We start from the raw sequence: 20,898 nt of genomic DNA on the forward strand, positions 1-20,898 counted from the left end.
AATTTTGAAAAAACAAAAGTTACATAGTGCACCTTTAAATTCTTAATCACCAAGGTACAGGTTAATTTTGACCAAGTCATTACCTTTAAACCTCACTTGAAATCGTTTAAGATAACGTTGAGCAATTCGCTGTTAAACACTCAGCTGTTTTTAGCTGGACTGGTGGATCTGTTTCTTTCTCACTCGCCTGCTTTTCCTTCCCGCAGACTAAAGGGGAGGTAATTTTTGAGGGGCAATGACAAAAAAAATGGATGACAAAATGACAAATTGCACTTATGATCAATCACAAAACCGGAAGTGCAGCATGGTCTGGTGGATAGGCTAATGGAGTAGAGACCTGAAGGTTCACCACTGGCTGTTCGGCATCTACAGTTGTGCCCTTGAGAGAGGCACTTAACCCAAATTGCTTCAGTAAACACTCTGTCTTAGAAATGACAGTGTATGCAAACTGGCCCACTGAAAGAGAGATGGCATCCTCTAAAAATCGTTTTCCGTAGGTTTTGGCGCATCATGACATTTTTAATGGCACAAATGCACCATGCATTTTTTTTGTGAGAGAACTAGATATGTTTGGTAAACCATTAATATTAGATGCATAATATGTCTGCATACTCTCCTTAAAATGGGGATTTTTTTTTTTTTTAACAGTTCCATCTTACTGGCTGCATCCAACAATTAAAATCAGTTAATAACAATAATATAATTTGGACAATTTCAGTTTAACCATTCAATCCTATTATCCAAGTTATATATATAAATAAAAATCAAACAAATGTTTCTCTTTAATTACTTTTAATAAAATATGTACTGTATTTAAATGTAATTAAATGTTTTAATAAATTTTTGGCAAAAACAAAAAAAATCGCTTAAGCGCTTCACGTTCTATTTTGTACCATTTGTGGAAAGTGCCAAATGCTTTTTGTGAAAAAACAAAAGACACAAAGAAAGCCACCACACAGTGCTAACACAATAAAACTGTATTACATTTGTGCTTAAAATGATTACAGTACAGTATGTACACGTCCTAAAAATAAACATCTCATGCTGAATAACACATAAAAAGAAAATCCATATACAATAGCAAGCAAAAAGGATTTTTTTTTTTTTAAATATGTACAACCACCATATACAAATTAAGTTTGTCCTCATATTTTCTCTAGGCTATGCCCTCGGTTTCCAAAGGTAATCATAGCCCATAAAAAGATTATCAACATTGTAGGCTTCAGTAGTGATTTGCGCTTGAGTGTCGCCTTGAATCGATAGTAAACAAACAAACATCCTCCGACCAGGTATTCACGTGCTCCTAGTTTATGCGACCTGATTATGTTTAAAGAGGATTATGTCAGCTGATGGGCCGCACAAAAAATACGATGTGGCGTTCGTCATGTCTGGAGGAGATGCTTGGCGACTAAGCTGTCTTTCAGTTCAAGTATAAACATGTCAATGGACAGAACCTTGAATTACGCGCAATGATGAAAAGCCTATTAAATAAATACAGTGAAGACAGTAACAAACCCATCGTTTCCCAACCCACAAAACCACATCACATATGTGCCAAACCCAAATGTTCCTAGAGTTCGCATTTTGAGGTATAAAACAGGGTGATGTTTGTTCAAAATGTCACTAATGAAATCACGTCACTTGATGTTGAAGATGTCGAAGCCCAAAGATTGGTAGTAAAGCGAACACCGTGTTTTAACCAGGTGCGATTTTGTGAAGCTTTCGCCAAGCTGTCCTAAACAGCCAGGACATTTAGTTTATATCTGTGCCATTGTGCTCGGTAGCACTGTGAAACCTCATTGGTTCCCGGACCTGTACACTTAAACATCAAATTTCTTCTGATTGGCTGATTGTGTTTATTCCAAATAGCTTGTCGCTGGTTAAGACGCAATGTAAACGAAAAATAAATTGTAATTGAAAGGACAGTGAGGAAACTCATTCAACCTGAGTAATTATGTTGACATGGCTCCTTTTCTTCTCGCAAACTTGTTCGCCAATAAATACTGATTTTTTTTACATACATTTTTAAACTATGTGGTCTTCACCCTGTAAAGCAATTGAAATGGCATCATTGTGTTTTGGACAGAGGTCTTGCAGTGGATTGTATGTTTGTGTTCACAAAAGTCGGGCCATTGAGACATTGAGCCGTCAGGCAGCGTCATTATAACAGAACCACAGTCTTGGTCCGTCTTCGAATGTTCTCCCACTTACAAAAAAACGTCTCTATGGCTAATCTGTACAGTACACCATCCCTTATTTGGGCTCTTCGTATATACAATGTGATGGGGACATGGGCTGGAGAGGACACTAGTGCTTTTGTGTCTGATTGCATGTCCCCTTCAGGTCCTCTCGCAGCTCTTTCCCCAACTGCAAACGGCGGGGTAGTGGGGGTGGTCAGCGGACCTGCGGCGCATAACCCTCCTTCATCAGTCCTTCTTCGTAGTCTGTCTGGCACAGGATCATGTTGTTCTTCAGGAAGAACTTGTCTCCGACGCAGAACCTGCATGGAGGCGAGAAACAGAAACATGGTGTTTACGTAACTCGAAAGGGACGCAGGAGGACTCATTACTAGCAAAAGTTGCAGGCTTCCCCACAGAGCCGCATTCCGCCCCCTCAAATATTAGCGTACGTTATCCTGCGGACACATCGGCTGGTCTGGAAAGAGTATCTCCAGAGTGCACCTAGCATCTTCTCTACCTGCAGCGGTTTCATAAATATACCCCACAGACGGAGCGCAGGCTTTAGCACTGCCTGATGGGCCGCTGTCTCACTTGACCTTTTGGAAAGAAGATTATGTTGGTCAGGCAGAAGAGAGAGACAAAGAAGGCGGCAGAGGGAACGAGAGCGAGAGCGAGTAGCTCTGTGTGTTTAGCCGTCCTGAGGGCCGCTTATCTTGCTCACAGCGAGAGTTCGACAAGGTCGGAGTGCCAACGAATGCTCGTGTCTACTGGCCAGCGTTGCCTACAGAACCCTCCTGCCTGTGGACGAGGAGGAATACAATGCGTTTGAGTGTCTTCTGGTACCATTTTAATGATTAAAAGTTTGTATTGGGAATGCAACGTTTGGTGAACATTAGACGTTGTATTAAAGGAATTGTAAGAGAGGTTCATTACAAGTCGGCATGAAATGTAAAATCGATTTTCTAAATGAATGTTATTGATCTTATTGTGAATGATTCATCATGCTTTATTTTTTAAAATTAGTTTTGAGTGTCAAGACTCGAGAGACTTCTCCAATCATTTTGTCTGCATAAACCTCTGCAAGCTCTGATTCACATCTGCCTCCAACTAATCAACAACGAGTGGACTGAACCAAGTTCCCACCCTACTTATTTTTTTCAATAATCGATAATTCACTCAGATGAATGTCAAAATATGGAAGAAAGGATCTGTTGCTACTTCCATTCGCGGCTTTAAGCTTGAAGCTTTGTGGCATAACTGTTAGTTACCAGATAAAATAATTTTGGCTCGTCCCTCGTTTTCTTTAAAGAAAAAAGAAGCAAGAAGCAAAGATCAAGGTTACAGTGAGGCACTAACCATGAAAGTGAATGGGGACATTTTTTGAAGGCTTTTAAAGCAGAAATGTGAAGCTCATTTTATAAAGGCAATTATTCTGTTAAAACGTGTGTATTATTTGAGCTGTTAAATAATTTTTACAGTCATTTTAGGCTCTACATGGTCATGGAATCAAAGTTAGTAGTTAGTAAACAGGTTAGTAGCGATTTATTTCACACTAAAATCATATTGTTTGTATGTTATTGTATACCATTAAAACTGTGTATTTTAACATTACGAATTGTCCCTATTTACTTCCGTTGTTAACCCAGATTTTTTTTTAGAGGTAATCAGAATTATGCCACAAGTGAGGCTCTTAACTTGTGTTGAAACCGCAATATTCCTTAAAACATCCTCAGGAGGGGTCAGAACCAGATCTGAGAGCCATTACCCTTTCCGCCATTGTTGAATATAATGAGCGAGCGCCAGGATACTTTGTAAACGGCTCCCTCCCTCCCTTGCATGCACTCCGGAAAACTTTTTTTTATTCGTTATGCATGGCAGTGTCAAGCAGGAAGGTGCAGCCATTAGTTTGGACCAAGTATCAACAAGTAATATCCATTAATCGTGCTTGTTGACACGGTGATTAACACAAAGCAGAGGTGTGCTTAATGTAATGGTGTCATTCACTCCAATAAAAACGTCCTGTTTAAATGACACATTCTTGCCAGGAATCCATTAGTGTCTGTCTTCTCTGACATCCTGGCCCTCTCCACCTCCTCTTCTGAGCACCTCCATCTCGCTCGTTCGTTCTCTCGCTTTCTCGACTAATAGGATCTCTCTGTGTTTATTTACAGCCTGTGTTTTCTGTTCCCTCTTAGCCTCGTCGCCGCCCCGTTTCGCAGCGCCAAATTGTTTCTGCTTGGTGAAATGTCAACAGCGTTTGTGACATCTGTGTGCCAATTATGACGAGGATATTGCAGTCAGCCCATCAGAGGTAGCGGTAATAAATGCCCTTGTGCTGCCCTCCGTTTTTCTACTCGTGCAGTCATTACCGATCGCCACATGTTTCCGAGCACCTACATTACCCTTAGCTTGATGCGCCCCCCGCGCCCTCCCCTTTCAATCTCTCCTCCCAGATGAGTTCAACTTCAGATTGCTTTAATTGCTTTTTAGTATTTCCCATCAAGTGGAGGAGAAAAAAGTAAATGCATTTGATATAGTGTTTGCTCAGGTATGACCGTAAATTCTGGGCTTTTTATGTGTTTTCTAAGGCTGTCATTTTAACACATTAATTAAGCGTGATTTAATTATAAAGAAAATAACGTGATGAAAGCATGAACACAGTTACCTCCCCCCGACCTATATGCAAATTATGCATTTTAAGATATTATTTTAAATCATTTTTGGTAAAATGTGCCTACCCTTTATGACAAGGTTCAATTTGTTAGCTTTAGTTAGGCTAACAAATCATTAAGGATCATGAACTAACAATGAAAAATACTTTTACTGCATTTATTAAAATTGGTTGAATTCTACACGTACATTTTTAACATTTCAAGTGAATGAACATGAATTTGACATTAACCTACATTAATAAATGCTGTAAAAACATTATTTGTTGTTAGTTCATGATACCTAATGCATTAACTAATGTTAACAAATTTAACCTCATTGTAAAGTGCACTTTTTTTCCCCTACCATTAGAACCATTTAAGTACCACCTTAATTTTTGTGTAAATTTTGCATCCCATATTTGTAATTTTGTAGCTGACCACATGGCCTCACCAAATTATGAATCAAGCAAATAACATTTTTTGTCTGAATGGCCCTTTAATTTTGCATCAGATTGAAAAACTAGACTGAAAAAATGTTTATTGAATGTTTTTGTCTGCCATAATAATGATTTCATAAACTGATTATTCATAACAATTTAATAAGTTGTTACTGTTAACATTGAGAAAATAAATTATTATTAAAAGAAAGTTGATGAATTCTCTTAATTTTCTCAACAAATATTTATATTTGCAATTAAATGCAATTTGATTTGATGAACTAAATCAATTAAATTAATAACATTTCAATTGATTGACAGAGCTAGATAAAAAAATTATCAAGAATATCTTTACATTCTCCCCATCTTTCCCTTATATTCTCTTTCCTTCATTTCTACATCATTCCCTCCCTCCGCCTCTCTTCTTTTCCTCAGGTGTGACAGTAATGATGAATATGTCTATTGAGACCCATCTTGTTAAAGAAAAGATGGCTTCCAAGGCAGTGGACTTAATGATGTATGGCTTCGTCAGCTATTTGCCTCTGAGGTCTGTGTTAACTAGAGTAGTAACATTCCTCTTCTGTGAAATAACATGCTGGAGCTGAGTGGAGGAGAGAGGACTTGAAAGAGTGAGGGAAAAGGGAGAGGAAATGAATCACAGAGGGAGGTCTATGGATGGAGAAAAAGAACGTCTACGTCATTGGATGTGAACAAGACATTATCCGACAGAATAGAGTGGATTTGCCGCAGTGTCTGCAATGCAACCGCATGGTTTCTTCTAACGACTGATGGCAAGAACTGAGGTTTGCAGATATCTCTGAGGGGATGAGACTGTTGTCTGTGGCGTCGTTTAGTTACTGCAGTCCCAGAACACGTGCAGCCCAATTTGGCTCAGGCTTTTCAGACTTTCCGTCAAGGACGGTGACCCATGCCGGTGAACTCCCTGCCCTGCTGCCCAGGCCTCGGCCTTCTCCCAATCCCGTGGGGCCTCGGAGCGCCGCGGCCCGGGCTCATCACCGGGAACTGGGACTCCTGAGGCTGGCTGATGAGGTCTGAGCGGACGACAGGCTCATCGATTAGCTGTCCCTTCAGGGCTGATCTGTGGCTAACGGCCGGCTAGAGTCTCGAAACCACACAAACACACTGTGTTCGCGCTCACCGCTGTGACTGCCACCCCAATCCCTGTTAACCAAGCTGAGGATATATCCTCAAGCCAGGTGAGCAGATTCATATCCTACCCATGAATAATCATGCCAGATTAAGTCCGGCTGCATGGGATGATGGCATACTCAATGGATGACACGGAGCATGACTGATGTCCTCCGTGATGCCATAAAAGTCTGGAATGTACTGTTCAGTCAGTGATTGGAAGTGTTGTTATTGTTAACTAAAACTGTTAAAAACCATTTTGTTAATTCCATTCCAAAGTATAATAGAAATATTATCAGGTGGAAAAACAAACTTCATCATTTTTTTTTTTAACTGAAAGGTTGAAGTACTAAAACTACTAAAAATGAAATAAAAATAAATGAAAGCTAAATATGAATGCTGTTTGATAGGCAGCTGAGATTTTGATTCTTCTCAGAGAATGGTCCATTCTCAAAAAAATAGTTCAACCGTTTTTTCACCGATTCATTCAGTGGCCATTTCTGCAGGTGGCAAATATCTTTGTGTTTTGAACGACCAGACAAAACGGGTTATATTATATTTACTTTATTAAAATTGGCATTGCTTTAATCAAATTATAAACAATTACAACAATAGGCTAAATAAATGAATCATTTAGTTCATTCATGAACTAGTCTCGTTCAGACTCAAAACACTGACTCGTTCAGTGAAGGGGGGCGTAATGATTCAACTGATGAATCAAAATTAGAATCAAATTTTCTTGTGTTTTAATTAGTGTTTGAAGGCAAGAAACAGTCACGTGCTTAAAAACAGAGAGATTTGAACAGAAAATATGAGATGTGCATGGAAGTGAAGAAGAATAACTCGTTCATTTAAGATTCATTACAACATTATGTGGAAGTTTCTGGTTTTCAGAGGTGCTATATGTGAGCCAGACAGACATAGTTCAGCACTCTCTTTGTGGAAATCAAGCTAATCACGGGCAGTATTTAATGGTGCTTTTGTGTGGCCTGACTAATGAAACGACTCTGTAGGAGATGATGGCCTTGCTGATGTGTGTGGGGAAAAGGAGGGGTGGCCCAGCTGTATTAAAAGCTTGATTGTAATCATTTAAGCATCAAACGCTAATGTCGGGACATTTCTTATCCTCATGGAGGAGCATAATTATACGGCGTGACCTCTACTGACCCGTTAGCCTGCTCCCGGCATCAGAATGCCTGTCCCACGTCACTGATGGCGAAGAGAGCATTTTGTAAGATGGATTAGATGGCTCTTTTAAAGGCCATGGCCTCTTTAATATTGTTTGAGGAGGGAAAATGAGAAGGGAGAGAGCAGGGTGGGATGTATATGAAAGTAGACAGAAAGGGGATAGATGAAAAAGATGAAAAAGGAAAAGCTAAATGCAAGGCAATCGACGAAACAAAACACCCCCTTTTAAAGAAGGGGGGGGGGGGCGAGGCATTCTCATTCTTGAGAGCATTTAATTGGACAAAAATATCAGGGACACAGTTTCCTTGAACTATGAAAATTAGTACTTTTACCTCTGATTTATTCATCATTTTCATTCAAGCATTTTCATTCATTTCATCCCAATGGGAAAATTGAAATCAGGCCCAATTGGCTAGTCAAAACAATAATGTGCCGTGTGATTCTCTAAAAGATCTCCTTCCATCAACGTCTCGCTGTTTGCGTTGATGTTTATCAAAGAGCATCACTGGACTGAGCCTGTACTCGGGTAATGTGCCGAGCTGTCACAATGACGGACGCATCATGAAAAGCCCTGCCGTCCTTTTCTCTTTTGGAGGAGTCCATCAAAATTTGCGAGGCTTTCTCGAAAGGCACTGACAGAACAACAAAGTGTCTGAGACGTGTCGGGTGGCGGGTGTCTGTGGAGATAATGTCTCGTCAGCTTGTTGACAAATGAATTTTCTCTCGGTCAAATGGGGGGTATTTGCATATCAGGCTGTTGATGCGGTGCTCTCAGACTGTAGGAGATCTGATGCAGGTAGTTCTTTCTGATCTGTGTAAATTAAATTCTTGTGTTTGGTCAGGATAAAAAGTAGTTTAAGTGGTTTGTATATGTACAGTGGAAAACATGATACAGGATTCTTTGATGGAAAAAGTGCAAAAAAATTTTTGATACAGAAAACATCTGTAACATTATAAATGTATTTACAGGCACTTTAATGTGCCCTTGCAGAATAAAATTATTATACTTCTTTTTTTTTTTTTAATCATACTGACCCCAAACTTACAACGGAATTATAATTATAAATATATTTTGTGTAATGCAATACATTTTTAAGCATGGAGAATACTTTTTAATGTACTTGAATGTGAGTTTGTTGTGAAGGACACCTATGCAGGCTACATCTATCTCTCCAGCAAAACATCCAATAGTGTGAATAAACTGACAGGAAATTCAAGTTCCGGTCTGAAATATGGGCAATTAGCACCAGCTCCATGCTATAAATCTTGTGGTGAACACCAGTGAAATTGTGATGGGCGAACGAAAGATGCATAGAGGCCTCATCAGAGCGTGCAAAGCAGACTGACACAGATTTTATTAAACAGTTGATCGGCTGGCCTAATGTAAAAAGAAAGATTTGCCTGGCTCTAAATGGGCTGTAATGCCAGGCAAGCGGGTGGACCTGTCTGTGGCTCTGCTGATGAAGATTAGCTGACTTCTTAGATTAGGTGAGCGTGGTTCGTGCAGTCAACTGAAGTGGCAAGACAATAACCCGGTGTTAATTGAGCGTAACCGGATCCTGCAATTGGCCACCACTTGTGTGTACTTCTCTCTGACACCTGTGTGTTTGTATGAAGCAGGTATCTAATGAACACAGCCCATGCATGAGTTTTTTTCTTTATTTGACCACATTCTAAGACAAATGGCCTCTTCTTCTTAGAGTGAATGAAGACAAACAACACAATTTGCCCAAAGTAATGAAGAAAACTGCAGCCCAGAGAATATTTAAGTGTTCTATTGCTGTCTGTTTTTGATGTTGAACCACAGCAACAAGCAATTTATTTTGACATAAAAACGTAATTTAAAATTACTCTTGTTTTAACATCCATAGGAAAATTACTGTAAAAACATGATGTGTGGCATATGATGGACCTCAACACAAAGGGTATAATATATGATATATACTGTATATAGGGAAATATTCAAGATTATGGGCAACAGAATGTTAAAAAAATAAACATGTAACCACGTAACACCTACAAATAAGTAAATGCAATAAAAATTAAATGTAGCAGAAAAGCCTTAAGGTAGTTCAGATAAAGGCCAAATTAATTTTTTCTTCTTTCTTTTTGAGCCTAAAATGATCAGCTGTGGTTGCAGTTCAGTGGTTAAACCATAAAAACTGTCTAAAGTCATCAGTTCAAACCCCAGAAGAGGCGATTTGTGATTTTTGAGGGTTATTTTGTTACTGATCATCACTACCCTTGAGCAAGGCATGAAGAGATGTACTATGAGCTACTTTGGATACAAAAGTGTCTTATGCCAGTTTTTGTGGTAGGGTGGTAGTTACACAAATGGGCATGTGGTTCAGAGGTTGTTGTTTAGAATCACTATAAATTGCATCTGATGGGGGTTTAATATGTCAATACAACTGTGCTAGCAATCTGAAGGTTGCCAGTTCAGACCCCTGAAGGATGTTTCATGGGCTGGAGAGTTTTTTGTCTATATCACTGTTTTGCCCTTGAGCAATGTACTTCTTGCTCCAGGGAGACGGTACCTGTGGTAAACATATTGATGTAATTTGGATAAGAAAACATCTGCCCAAACCATCTTTCAGTGGTAGAGTGGTGGGTTTTTAACCGAAGGTCATTTTTCAAACCCCAGTAGTCTTGATTCATGAACCAGAGAGTTGCTGGGATTCCCTATCGCCATTGTGCCCTTGAGCAAGACATGATAGTGGGGTTAAGCAGGACCGTCCTTGTAGTAAATGTACTGTAAGATGCTTTGGATTCAAGACAACCTTTGAGTTTTAAGGGGCTTAACACATCTGCAAAGAGATACATACATTTAAGTACTGTGAAATGTTTAAGAAAACTGAATATAAATGAACTAACCTCTGGTTGCACAGCTGGCAGGCAAAGCAGTCCAGGTGATAGACATTCTCCTTGGCTCTCATGACCATCTCAAATGCTGGGATGAGTTTACTGCAAGCCGCACAGTTCCCTGTCACACCGAACAACCTGACAGATTGAAAAAGATGTAAAGTTTTAGGTTCAGAATCATTTGATCAACCATATCAATGCTCAGATTGAAATGGGATTGTAAGGAGTGATTTATAAATAAATCACTCGGTTGATTTTAGTTATTCACAAACATACAGAGCAACTAGTGTAGTTGGATTCACAAACAAATGACTCATGAACCGATTTTTTTATTGAATTAAAAACGTAAAAGCAGTCATTAACAAACAAATGACTCAAACTATAGCTTTCCTGTAGCTTAAACAGTAGAGCATTGGCGCTTGCAACGCCAAGGTCATGGGTTTGTTTCCCGGGGAAAGCAAGAACTGATAAGAATGTAAATGTGTACCTTGAAATGCAATGTAAGTCGCTTTGGAAAAAAGCGTCTGCCAAATGCATAAATGTAAATGTCAAACTCTTTAATGAATCATCCAAAAAGACAAACCTTTTATTCTCTTTCATAGGAGTTTATATAATACTTTTACAAATTATTAGTGTTCACACGAGAGTTTTGAACTTAGTATTAACTGGGCCACGTTCACACAGCAACAGAATATGGTTGTCAGAACCTCTGTGTGAACGGAACCGGACTGGACAACTAGTTGTCGCATCATACAGCGCGAGAGAGCCGCTCTGCGCTGCACAAACGTGTGTCTACCTTGTGTTGCGGGTTTTCATGTGTGGTTTACTGTAACTTACAGCGACAGAGATATGAACTGTGTGTCATCTGAAGGGTTTAGAAGCAGTCACTGTTCTCCACCGGAGCTGCTTGTCAGTTTCGTGTTCTTCGACTCAAATGTTGCGCTCTCCACCCAGATATAAACACTGCTGTCGGTTAATAAAGATTTGAACTCTTTGACTCGATTGGACTCTTGTTGTGCCAAAAGTTATAAGACTTTTCAGTTTTATGGACATTGCAATCTTTAATATTACTGGTCACTGTCGCTGTGGTCCTGGTAAGAGAATTCGGGCTTGATTCCCATTGCACGTTCATACAGACACTAATGTAAGTTGCTGTGTGAACTGGATATTTCGAGACTCACACCTGAGTCTAAGTACATGCGGTTGTCAATCCAAAAAAAATGACAGTGTGAACATAGTAAAAAGTGTTTGTGTTGATTAATATATCTGCAACTTTTTGCTGTACATTTTTTAAATTCATATTTTTTGTCACCACGTTAGAAGGTTCACTTTGTAATTCACGGCATTAGCTGAAAAACTTATTTCATTTGAATACATTTCATATGAACGCAAAACTGACATTATAGCTGAAATGTGCCCAGTTGAACAAAGTGAATCGAGCTGAATCAAGAGCTTGTGAATGGAAATGGAAAACTGTATCAATACCAAGTCCTACTCCAATTTTCCCATTTCCGATGATGCCGCCTTTTATGATATTTTGGCTTGAAAAAGACTGTGCAATGGATAAAAGCACAAAAGCGGAGTGTGATGTGACCATCATGGAGATGGCCGGGCCGGGTGAGGTTAACGCCACAGAGCGGCTGCCCAGGGATGAGCCTATTATCTTCTTGCCTGCTCGCGGGACATTACGGAGAGGATTCATTAGGGATTCATGGCTGTTACTCTACTGCGACCTAGACCGAGTAAAGGGGGGTAGGGGGAAAAGAAATATCTGATAACGAAATCATATAACAAAATAACCTATTAGGCGGACTTCTTCAGGCACTTTTAGCCGTCGTTGTTAAGATGATAAAACTGCATGCCACTCTCCGGCTCTGTAAGAGATCGCAATCTGATAAATGATCTTGGGGCCTGGGATATGCAGGGTTGTTTATTAACCTTCAGAAACTATGTTTCCCACAGGCAAATAAAAAAGAGCTGAGCAGATAGATTGTACTCTCATGAATACCTACAAAATTAAGGGCTACTGTGAACGCACCTTGAGACGATGAAGGATTTCTCCAATAGCATTCCAGGTAAGAGGAGAAAGGAAACGAGACTTCGTCCTGTGGATTGGTGCCGATTTAATTAAAGGAATTATGTCTTTCCCTTTGAGCTGTCTAAATATAGACACGTTCATGTTATCAAGTCTCCACTATTTTCAAAAAAGTACATAGCCAGAAGGCCTCTGCATGAAACCGATGAAATGATGAGGCATATTTTTTCCACTCTCATCTTGCAATTAAATATATCATAGATCTGCACGTAAATAGAAAAAGGATGATAGATTCACTGTGTTCAACTCACTTATATAAAGGAAATGTTTATGCCGCATGTATTTAATGCATGTTCTGGAAAGAAAAGATGCTTTAATGCATGTGCTGGATTTCAGCTGATGAATGATAGATGATATCCATATCCATATCCAAAACTTATGCTTGAAGGTCTTTTTGTCATCAGGTTGAATCAAACCAGTATTGGGTTTGCCACTCTAGCAAGCTGTGAGCTCAAAACGTCTCATATTGTGCAAATTTAAAGTAACCAATACCTTTCCTGGAATAGGACAGTCATGCCTTTTTGCTTTGAGAATTTGAGGACAGAGGTCTGTGCTTTGCAAATACACTAGGCATTGAGTGAAAACGGCTGCTCTCACCTGAGAATCTGGCTGTGTAATACATGCGCTGCACAGAGAAATCAATAGGTGTTTTTATTTAAAGAACCAACTGTATTTTTTTTTTTTTTCAATGAAATGGATTGTAATCCATCAGAAAGTAGCTGAGAGTATCTTGACATACAATGGGGGATTTGCTTTCTTCCTTTTGACTGCTGATTTGAGCTATTCTCTTGTTTTAAAAATGACATGCGTACCCTTGGCTCATATTTACATTCACATACTCCTTTATTTTTAAGTTTCTAATTGAGTTAGATCATGTGAAAAGGGAGACTCTTGAGTGAAATGGTTTGCCAGTAGATTTATGGATCTGAACTTTTCTTTGGAATATAAACACTGGATCAGATTAAACAGTAGATTAAAAATGTTTGAAGTTCAGCTCTATTTACGGCGTTTGTGGCATAATGTTTATTAGCAAAGAAAATGTAACTGACCAAAAAAACAGCATGTATTTGTAGATATTTTTTGTAACATTATGCATATCTTTACAGTCCCTTTTTAATAATTGAATCCATCCTTTCTGAATAAAAGTATTAATTCCTTTAAAAAAAAAAACTTTTGAATGGCAGTGTAGATAAATAATATACCTATATGCTCTCTAGATATTGGACGACCACTAGTGAAGAACTTCCATAGAATTATAATTACAATTTTTTAAAAATAATTTACAAAATTATAAAGACCCACTGCTCTCAAAATTAGGGAACTGTGCGGTAACCATCCCTCTGTACAGGAGACTCTCAGAGAGCTCTGTTTCTCAGCCCAACAGGAAAAGGGGAGGGGCGGTAAGACGGATGAAGCCCTACCTGCCACTTGTCTTTCACCGGTCTGCCAGTTTGATGCCACAGACGCTAATGGCTCTCAAGGGAGGCGGCAAATTAAGCGTGCTTGGCTTGTAATGAATTTGGAGGTGCATGTTCTCTAAATGCAGTCTGTAAGAGAAGGAACTGAGTGTCCAGAGACAAATGCAGACCGGCCTTCCCATTTATGTTCTGTAGGGTGAAGAAAACGTACCATGGTTCAACTGAGTTTATCGCTCAGTCCAGTTTTCCATCAGTGGTCAGTGGCTGTGTAATATTTTAATAGTATTATGGAGGAAATCAAACTCACTTGGACATAAATGCTTACAAAATAGCATTTATATTTTATCAGGCTGAAGAGGCAGCTTGAAATTAAAATTCATAGCGGCTCTGGATTCATAAGTTAAAAGAGAATGCGCAATCAGTACCACCTGATTGGACACAAAAGGTGTTGGAGGTGCACAGCGGCTTTTCACAGTTGAATGGCACCTATTTGATGAGAGGAAAACAGACACCAATTAAATTATTCCACAAGGCTTTATCCTAGTGGTCGCAGCAGCGAGGCTCAAGCGTGCAGCTTTACTGTAATCATTAGACAGTGCCCCAATGGAAAATGCATGAGCGATGTCACCTCAATATCCTCATCCAGCTACACAAAATCCTTGTAAATTACTCTCTATCAAACGAGACCCCTCTGGGACTCTAATATGTAAGTGATTCAAATAACACACAGAAATGAGACGCACTGATATGGTCCAAACTATGCCATTTTGGGAGAAGTCCATTTCCATGGAGAAGATAATTAAATTTTTCATGAAATTTCTAACTATTAAGTAATTACTTCTGTAAGTAATGATCCAGTGCAATCAGGGTTGTGATCAATTCACAATTGAATTAGTATTATTAAATTCCAAATCAGTTTAATTTGAATTGAACTAGAATTAAGGTAGCAAACATGATGCAGCACTGAAATTTGAGTTTTAACTGTTTTGAATACCTGCGATGTACGAAATGTCACCTATGGAAATTTTTATTTAGTTTAATACATTAACTTTTGAGGGCCAGTGTGGAAGAACACTTAATTTTAGGAAATACATTGCCTGTGTTGAATCTACAATTCAGTAAATTCAGCTTCCTACCAATTCAATTAAAATTTAATTCAACTTCCTGTGGGGTGTGGCCAATTCAATTCAATTCAAATCCACGCTCTTGAATTTGAAACAGAGCTCGAATTCTGTACAACCCCGGTAGATAATGTTTTTAATGAAATATATTATGGAGGAAATATAGCTTTTTTTTTTTTTACTAGGGTTCCTGGCTCAAAGTCTGGGCAGGGGGTCCCGAAGCCTGTAAAGATTGGGGGAAAAAAAAGTAAATGGGATTTTGAACAAAGCAAAGCATAATGTTTATCTTAAACGTCAGGCCTGTATTCTTTTCGCTTCATTTGTTTGGGTATTTTCTGAACATCAAGGGCAACAAATAAAGCATTGCTTTTTCCTTTCTGCACCTTTTTTCAGGGAAAAGAGAAAGCATGATAACGCCACCACCTCCAGAAGCATTTGAAATTCTGACAGTGGCTCCCTCTCTCCATCTTGCTCCTCTCTCCCGCCGCCACCCCCGCGACTTCAATCGCTCTGGCCTCAGCGTGCATTCATCAGCTGCCGAATTAGAATTTGTTTCCTCACAAACCATTGATCATCGGCCTATTACCAGGCAAATGACAGTTAATTACCCACTACATTAACCACCGGGACCCGGGGACCGGCCGCCTGTGCCATCAGTCACAGTGATGAATGTGGCAAGTTCAGTAATGCGCGGCCGTTCTCGCGTCCGCCTGCCACGCTGAGAGCAACCCCTGGATCTCACTTCTCGGCACCCAGGGAAAATCTATGGCAATCTGCATAATTACAGGCTCAGGGTTAATAACAGACAAATGATTTGTTGCGTCTCGAGCAGCAGGCTCTCTTGCTGCTACCGTGAGGCGCTGTGTCTGCGGTTAGCGTCGGCGCTAACTTTTAACGTCAATGTTTGGGGTGCTGTGAGTTAAAAAAGTTAGATTAATCTTGAAATATTGATGCTCATGTTACTGATGTTGTCGAGATGATTGATCCTCACGTAAAAATTTCGACTGTAAGTGTTTTGGATCCTGAGTTAAAAACTTGATAGTGATTTTATTATTTATTAGCATAAAATGTATGCATATCATTATGTAAAAAAAAAAAACTGCCCGACAGTAAAAAGAAGCATACTTGAGTTATTTTGCTACATAAGCTAAATGTGACTTTTTAATAGGAACATTTATTTTATAATATAACTTTTAAAAATTGCTCAATTATTGCAGTTTTCTGTCCTATGTTGATATTTCCTATTGAACCAAAGTTTTTTTGGGGGGCCTTTGTTGTTGTTGTTGTTATTTTTAAAAAGCCAATGGGCTTCAGTTTTGTCAAAGTCATGATTTTCTACTTGCTTGTCAATTTCAGTTGTGTTTAGGAGAAGGGACATTCTCATTTTAGACAGCATTTGATTGGACAGAAATCTGCGTGGTACAGGATGAGTCATCTGTCATTTTGCCGTATTTTCCCGATAGAGAATTTAGAGTTTGGTTCTGCTAAAAAAAAATGTTGACAGCATTTAGAAGTACACTAGCATTTACAGTAGATAACCTCAAAAGCTATTACACATGGACTAAGGGCCCTTTCACACCTACCTTGTTTGGTCCGGATTTTCGGACTTTTCAGTTTGATCCGAATCAAAATTACAGGTGTGAAACCTCCCACGGACCACGGTCCGGACCAAACAGACGAAATTTGGTCAGACGAAAAGAGGTAGTCTCGGTCCGGACAAACTGAACAAAGGTTTGGTTCGTTTCTAGTGTGAAAGCGTTTTCTGTATGGTTCGGACTTTCAGACCATTTACAGGAAGTCCCAGTGGTTCTCACAGGATTGCTTGCGGTCTTCTCCTCCTTTCCTGCCGGCGACGATAAAATGTTTGCACAACGAGGACGTTCATTTGGCGAATTTGAACTAGCCTCGAGTATAGTTGGTGCTGCAGGTAGAAATGCCGTAATAATAACAGTATAGTGCAACGATGTGCGTCTGTTCATTCATTCTTGTCAAAGTTACCCGCCAAATTGACAACACGCTGACGTCAGACGCACGTCCGTTTACAAACCAATCAATGTCAAGATGCAGCCCACATAGATGATGACGACAGGACGCAAGTATGTCATGTAAAGTTCTTTAGTGCGCTCGCATAATTGCAGTGTGAAACCAAAACAAAACGTACCTAATGTATAAAATCTATCAAAACATGAACTTTGGTTCAGACCTTGGTGCAGACTTTCAGGTGTGAAAACGCCCTAAAAGGCTGAAACACCAATTTAGATTTAATGTGGTCTTTAAATGATTGATCATGCACTATAATTATTGTTAATAAAGGTAAAACTAAAAAAAAGAACCTGATAATCTGCAGATTAGACCAATTTAATTATGATTTTTAAAGGTAAATAGTTGTCATTACCCATTTTATCCTCAGAAATCACAAAATCACATGTTCGATTAAATAAAGGTATTTGGATTGAAAAGAAAAGATGCCTGACCAGTTAGAACGAGTTGGCAGATGCTATCAGACATGTACTTTCTTCAATCTAGTGCCTACACGTGTGATTTTCGAAGATTAAACAACTCTTGGGGCAAAATTATTTCAATTACAGCGGGCGTGACCTGGGAATTGTCTGTGGGATAAGATTTTCCTCCTTGAGTGCCCTGACTTTGCCTGGCTGCTGGCTCAATCAGTTCTAATCTGCACCTGGACTCTGATATCCTAATGATGAATTATGGGCCTCTTAGCTTTCCACTGCAGGGCAGATAGAACAGCTCTCCACTGACCTGTCAGCTCGCTTAGGCTGAGGCAGAGACCCACGATAATTGCCCAGAAAGACCATGTGCGTGTTTAAAACTCATGAGCATCACATGAACATCCTTCACTCATTAGGCCCTTCACTCTCTTCCTCTCTCTCTCTTCTCGGTAAAAGCACAGTGAAGACAGCTTTTACAACCCGGACGTGAGATCGAGCACAGAAATTCTTCCTGAAAGTAAAGGGTAATTGTTTTCTGACATCGAAAGTTACTGCCTCAACAGGGTAATTACTGTAAACAGCCCTCTAAGAAGACAACAACTTGAGGAATTGACTTGAGAAACTGCTGTTATGAGATAATAACGTAGATGTTCTTATCAGGAGATAAAACACAGACTTTAATGGACTCCAGAAAAACAATGGCAGTCAAATATTTTTACGCATCTGTGTATTCAATAAACAACCAAGATGAAAGGTGTGAAACCTCTTTCAAGTGAAAATCACAGTGAAACCAAAATAATTATGCCCTCACCACACAAAAACCATCCAAAAGCTTTGGAGCGCTTTTCAGCAAGAAAATCTGGCAGGGGTGTGCGGGGATTCTGAGGGGTATTTTGAAGAGGGGTGTAATGAAAGTTTTCAACCCCCGCAGGGCCCAGATGTGCACTTTGATAGGCACTTCTCGGTGCCAACCCACCTGCAGTTGCAAGCTGGGCACCGGGGTGTGCCACGCTAGCCCTGCAATTATCTGCACCAAACATGCTCAGTCCCACGAGTCATTGCTCTTCACAGCTAATTAAGCTAATCTCAACTGGAGGGGACCATCCAAAAACATAATGTGTCCAGGCGAATGATCTCAAAAGCGTTTAGCGCAAATGGAAATGCCAGCGTTGTGAGCTTTACGTTCCCCAATGCAAACAAAATGGCGGCTGATGCAGAGACTGCATTCACAGAGGCAATGTTTGGAATTGTATTTGCTAACAGGTGTAAATCTTGAATTGTCTTGTTCATACAACAGCAGTCAGAAGCTCATCGAATATGAATAAATCTATATGAAGGAATAACTGAAGTCAAGCACCTGTTCAATTCTTGCGATATCCGTGAAAAATGATAAGAGAATAAATGATGAAGATGCCGAAAAACAGTGAAATTTGCAATTGACAAATTAATCAAATCTTAAATTATCATACTAAAAAATATAAAAGTTATTTTAAAAAATGTAAATCTTCTGTCACCCCCCCCCCCTCCCTTTTATTATTAATGTAGAGTGCTTAGCATAGCTCAGGCTAACCAATCCTCTCTGATTTACTTGACAATTTCAGGCAGTCCTTTTTGTTTTATAACAAAACTATGTGTGAACTTTTGTATTTAGCACTTTAAACCAGGGCTGACAACCTTATTCTGCTGCTTTGTTGATCGAGAAAAGGGTTCCTGAAAGAGCGTCCTACAGTTGTTTATGGCATTGCAGAGTAAATGTGTTGAGCTGTCGCGTTAGGGCATTGTGTAGGTGTCGGCAAATGGATCATTCTAAAGGTCTAACTTCATAGAAAAATGTTGGAAAGATGCATGGCAGCATATGTGGCCTTTGGTGAAGGATAGTTATGGCTACATGAAATGCTTCAGAGCATACATCACCTAGGAGTGAATGTCACTTTTAGAGCGTGAGCTACTTTTCGATACTAAAATTCATAATCTACTTGAGAGATGGTGACTTTTGCTCTTAAGAAGTTAAAAGGTCTGTCAAAAAAATAAGTGTTTGTTGTCTGTTCTTCTATTTTTTGCACAACTCGTATTCTGACAAAGATGGAAAAGAGGGAGAAAACAATACCGTCCAACCCCCTGACCCCTTAGCTGAATCCCTGACCTTCCCAACAGGACAATTTAGCACGGAAGAAAAATAGAAGATTAAGTATTTGCACCTCTACTTCAAATTCGATCAATGGTGATTACAAGTGCCCATTTTGACCTCTCTGCGATTTCAGGTTACATGTGAAAAGCCCAATTTAATTACAGGAAGTCAAGAACACACACATTTGCAAGAATGGAGCATTATTGGCCACGTAATTGCCAGACATGTGAAGTGAATTGTATTGAGGAGAGGTTAATGGTGGCAAAGCTTTTTTCCAAGCACAACATAGCAATTACAGGACGCCTTCAGAGCTTTTAACATCTCCACGCCATCTCATTTAACACAAAATAGAGGCGAGAGGGGACGCTGGATTTCTTTGTTCTGTAGCTTTATCTGTTAATTTATTTCCTGAGAACGCAAGACTTAAACCATCTGTTCCTGAGATGAAAATTTGTTCACAATATGGAGGCCTCCTGCTTAGAGCCGCTGTTTGAAATGTCACAAGACACGAGAAACTGTGAGAATGGGAGAATGAGATGAAAGAAAAATCATCTTGTGCCTTATTGAAGGATCATAATCATTCGTTTGTGGCCAGAAACTGGACACTGTCAGAAGTACACAAGGTTGTATTTAAAGTTGGCATAAAACGGAAGTTGTGATCCTTTTTCTCCCCTATTGTTTTGTATATCTGAGTGAAACAGCTTCTTGAATGAGAAAAAATGTGGGTGGGACTTGATTTTGTCGAGAATTGATTGGATCGTTGTGGGTTGCTTTTGCAGTGATCTCATGTGAGTGACAGGTTGTTTCAGGGATTTTGATTAAAGATTACGAGGGCACATGAATAAATAAAAAAAAGATATGCACAGATAAATCATTTATAATAAATACGGTAACATAATAATATGATATTTAGTCCTAATAAAGCTGGTAGCCTATCATGTATCAGTGCATAAGTTTATGATTGCAGGATATTTGATGCCAGCTATGTCTCAAATTTCTGTTTATCTATATTTTTAATTAATGGAATCAGTTTAGATCTTTATAGGTTTTTGTATTGAGTCATTCTGCAAATTAATGTTTTTTTTGTACATTTTTCCTGCATGCATTGCAAGCTTCAAGACTGTCAGTACAATTGAAGCAACAAATGCTTTTTTTGCATTTTCAAAGGTTCTTTTTTTTATACTGTACAAAGTTTACGGAATTTTAATATATTTTT

The 20,898-nt window shown here is 39.2% G+C and overlaps 1 protein-coding gene across 5 annotated transcripts in view; it reads right to left on the reverse strand.

Annotated features, from left to right (window-relative positions):
• Positions 1-962: 962 nt before the first annotated feature.
• The window catches only part of lmo3 (LIM domain only 3), a 42,400-nt gene continuing 22,464 nt past the window's right edge, over positions 963-20,898 (reverse strand). For all 5 annotated transcript variants that reach the window (XM_084112721.1, XM_084112719.1, XM_084112720.1 and 2 more), the window contains exons 3-4: positions 10,480-10,605; positions 963-2,500 (exon numbers count right to left, since the gene is read on the reverse strand). In XM_084112721.1, the coding sequence (XP_083968847.1) occupies positions 2,395-2,500; positions 10,480-10,605 (232 nt within the window). In that variant the 3' untranslated portion in view covers positions 963-2,394. The remainder of the gene's footprint in view (positions 2,501-10,479; positions 10,606-20,898) is intronic.

The sequence above is a fragment of the Abramis brama genome, assembly GCF_963993115.1.
Source record: "Abramis brama genome assembly, chromosome: 4".
NCBI lineage: Eukaryota > Metazoa > Chordata > Actinopteri > Cypriniformes > Leuciscidae > Abramis > Abramis brama.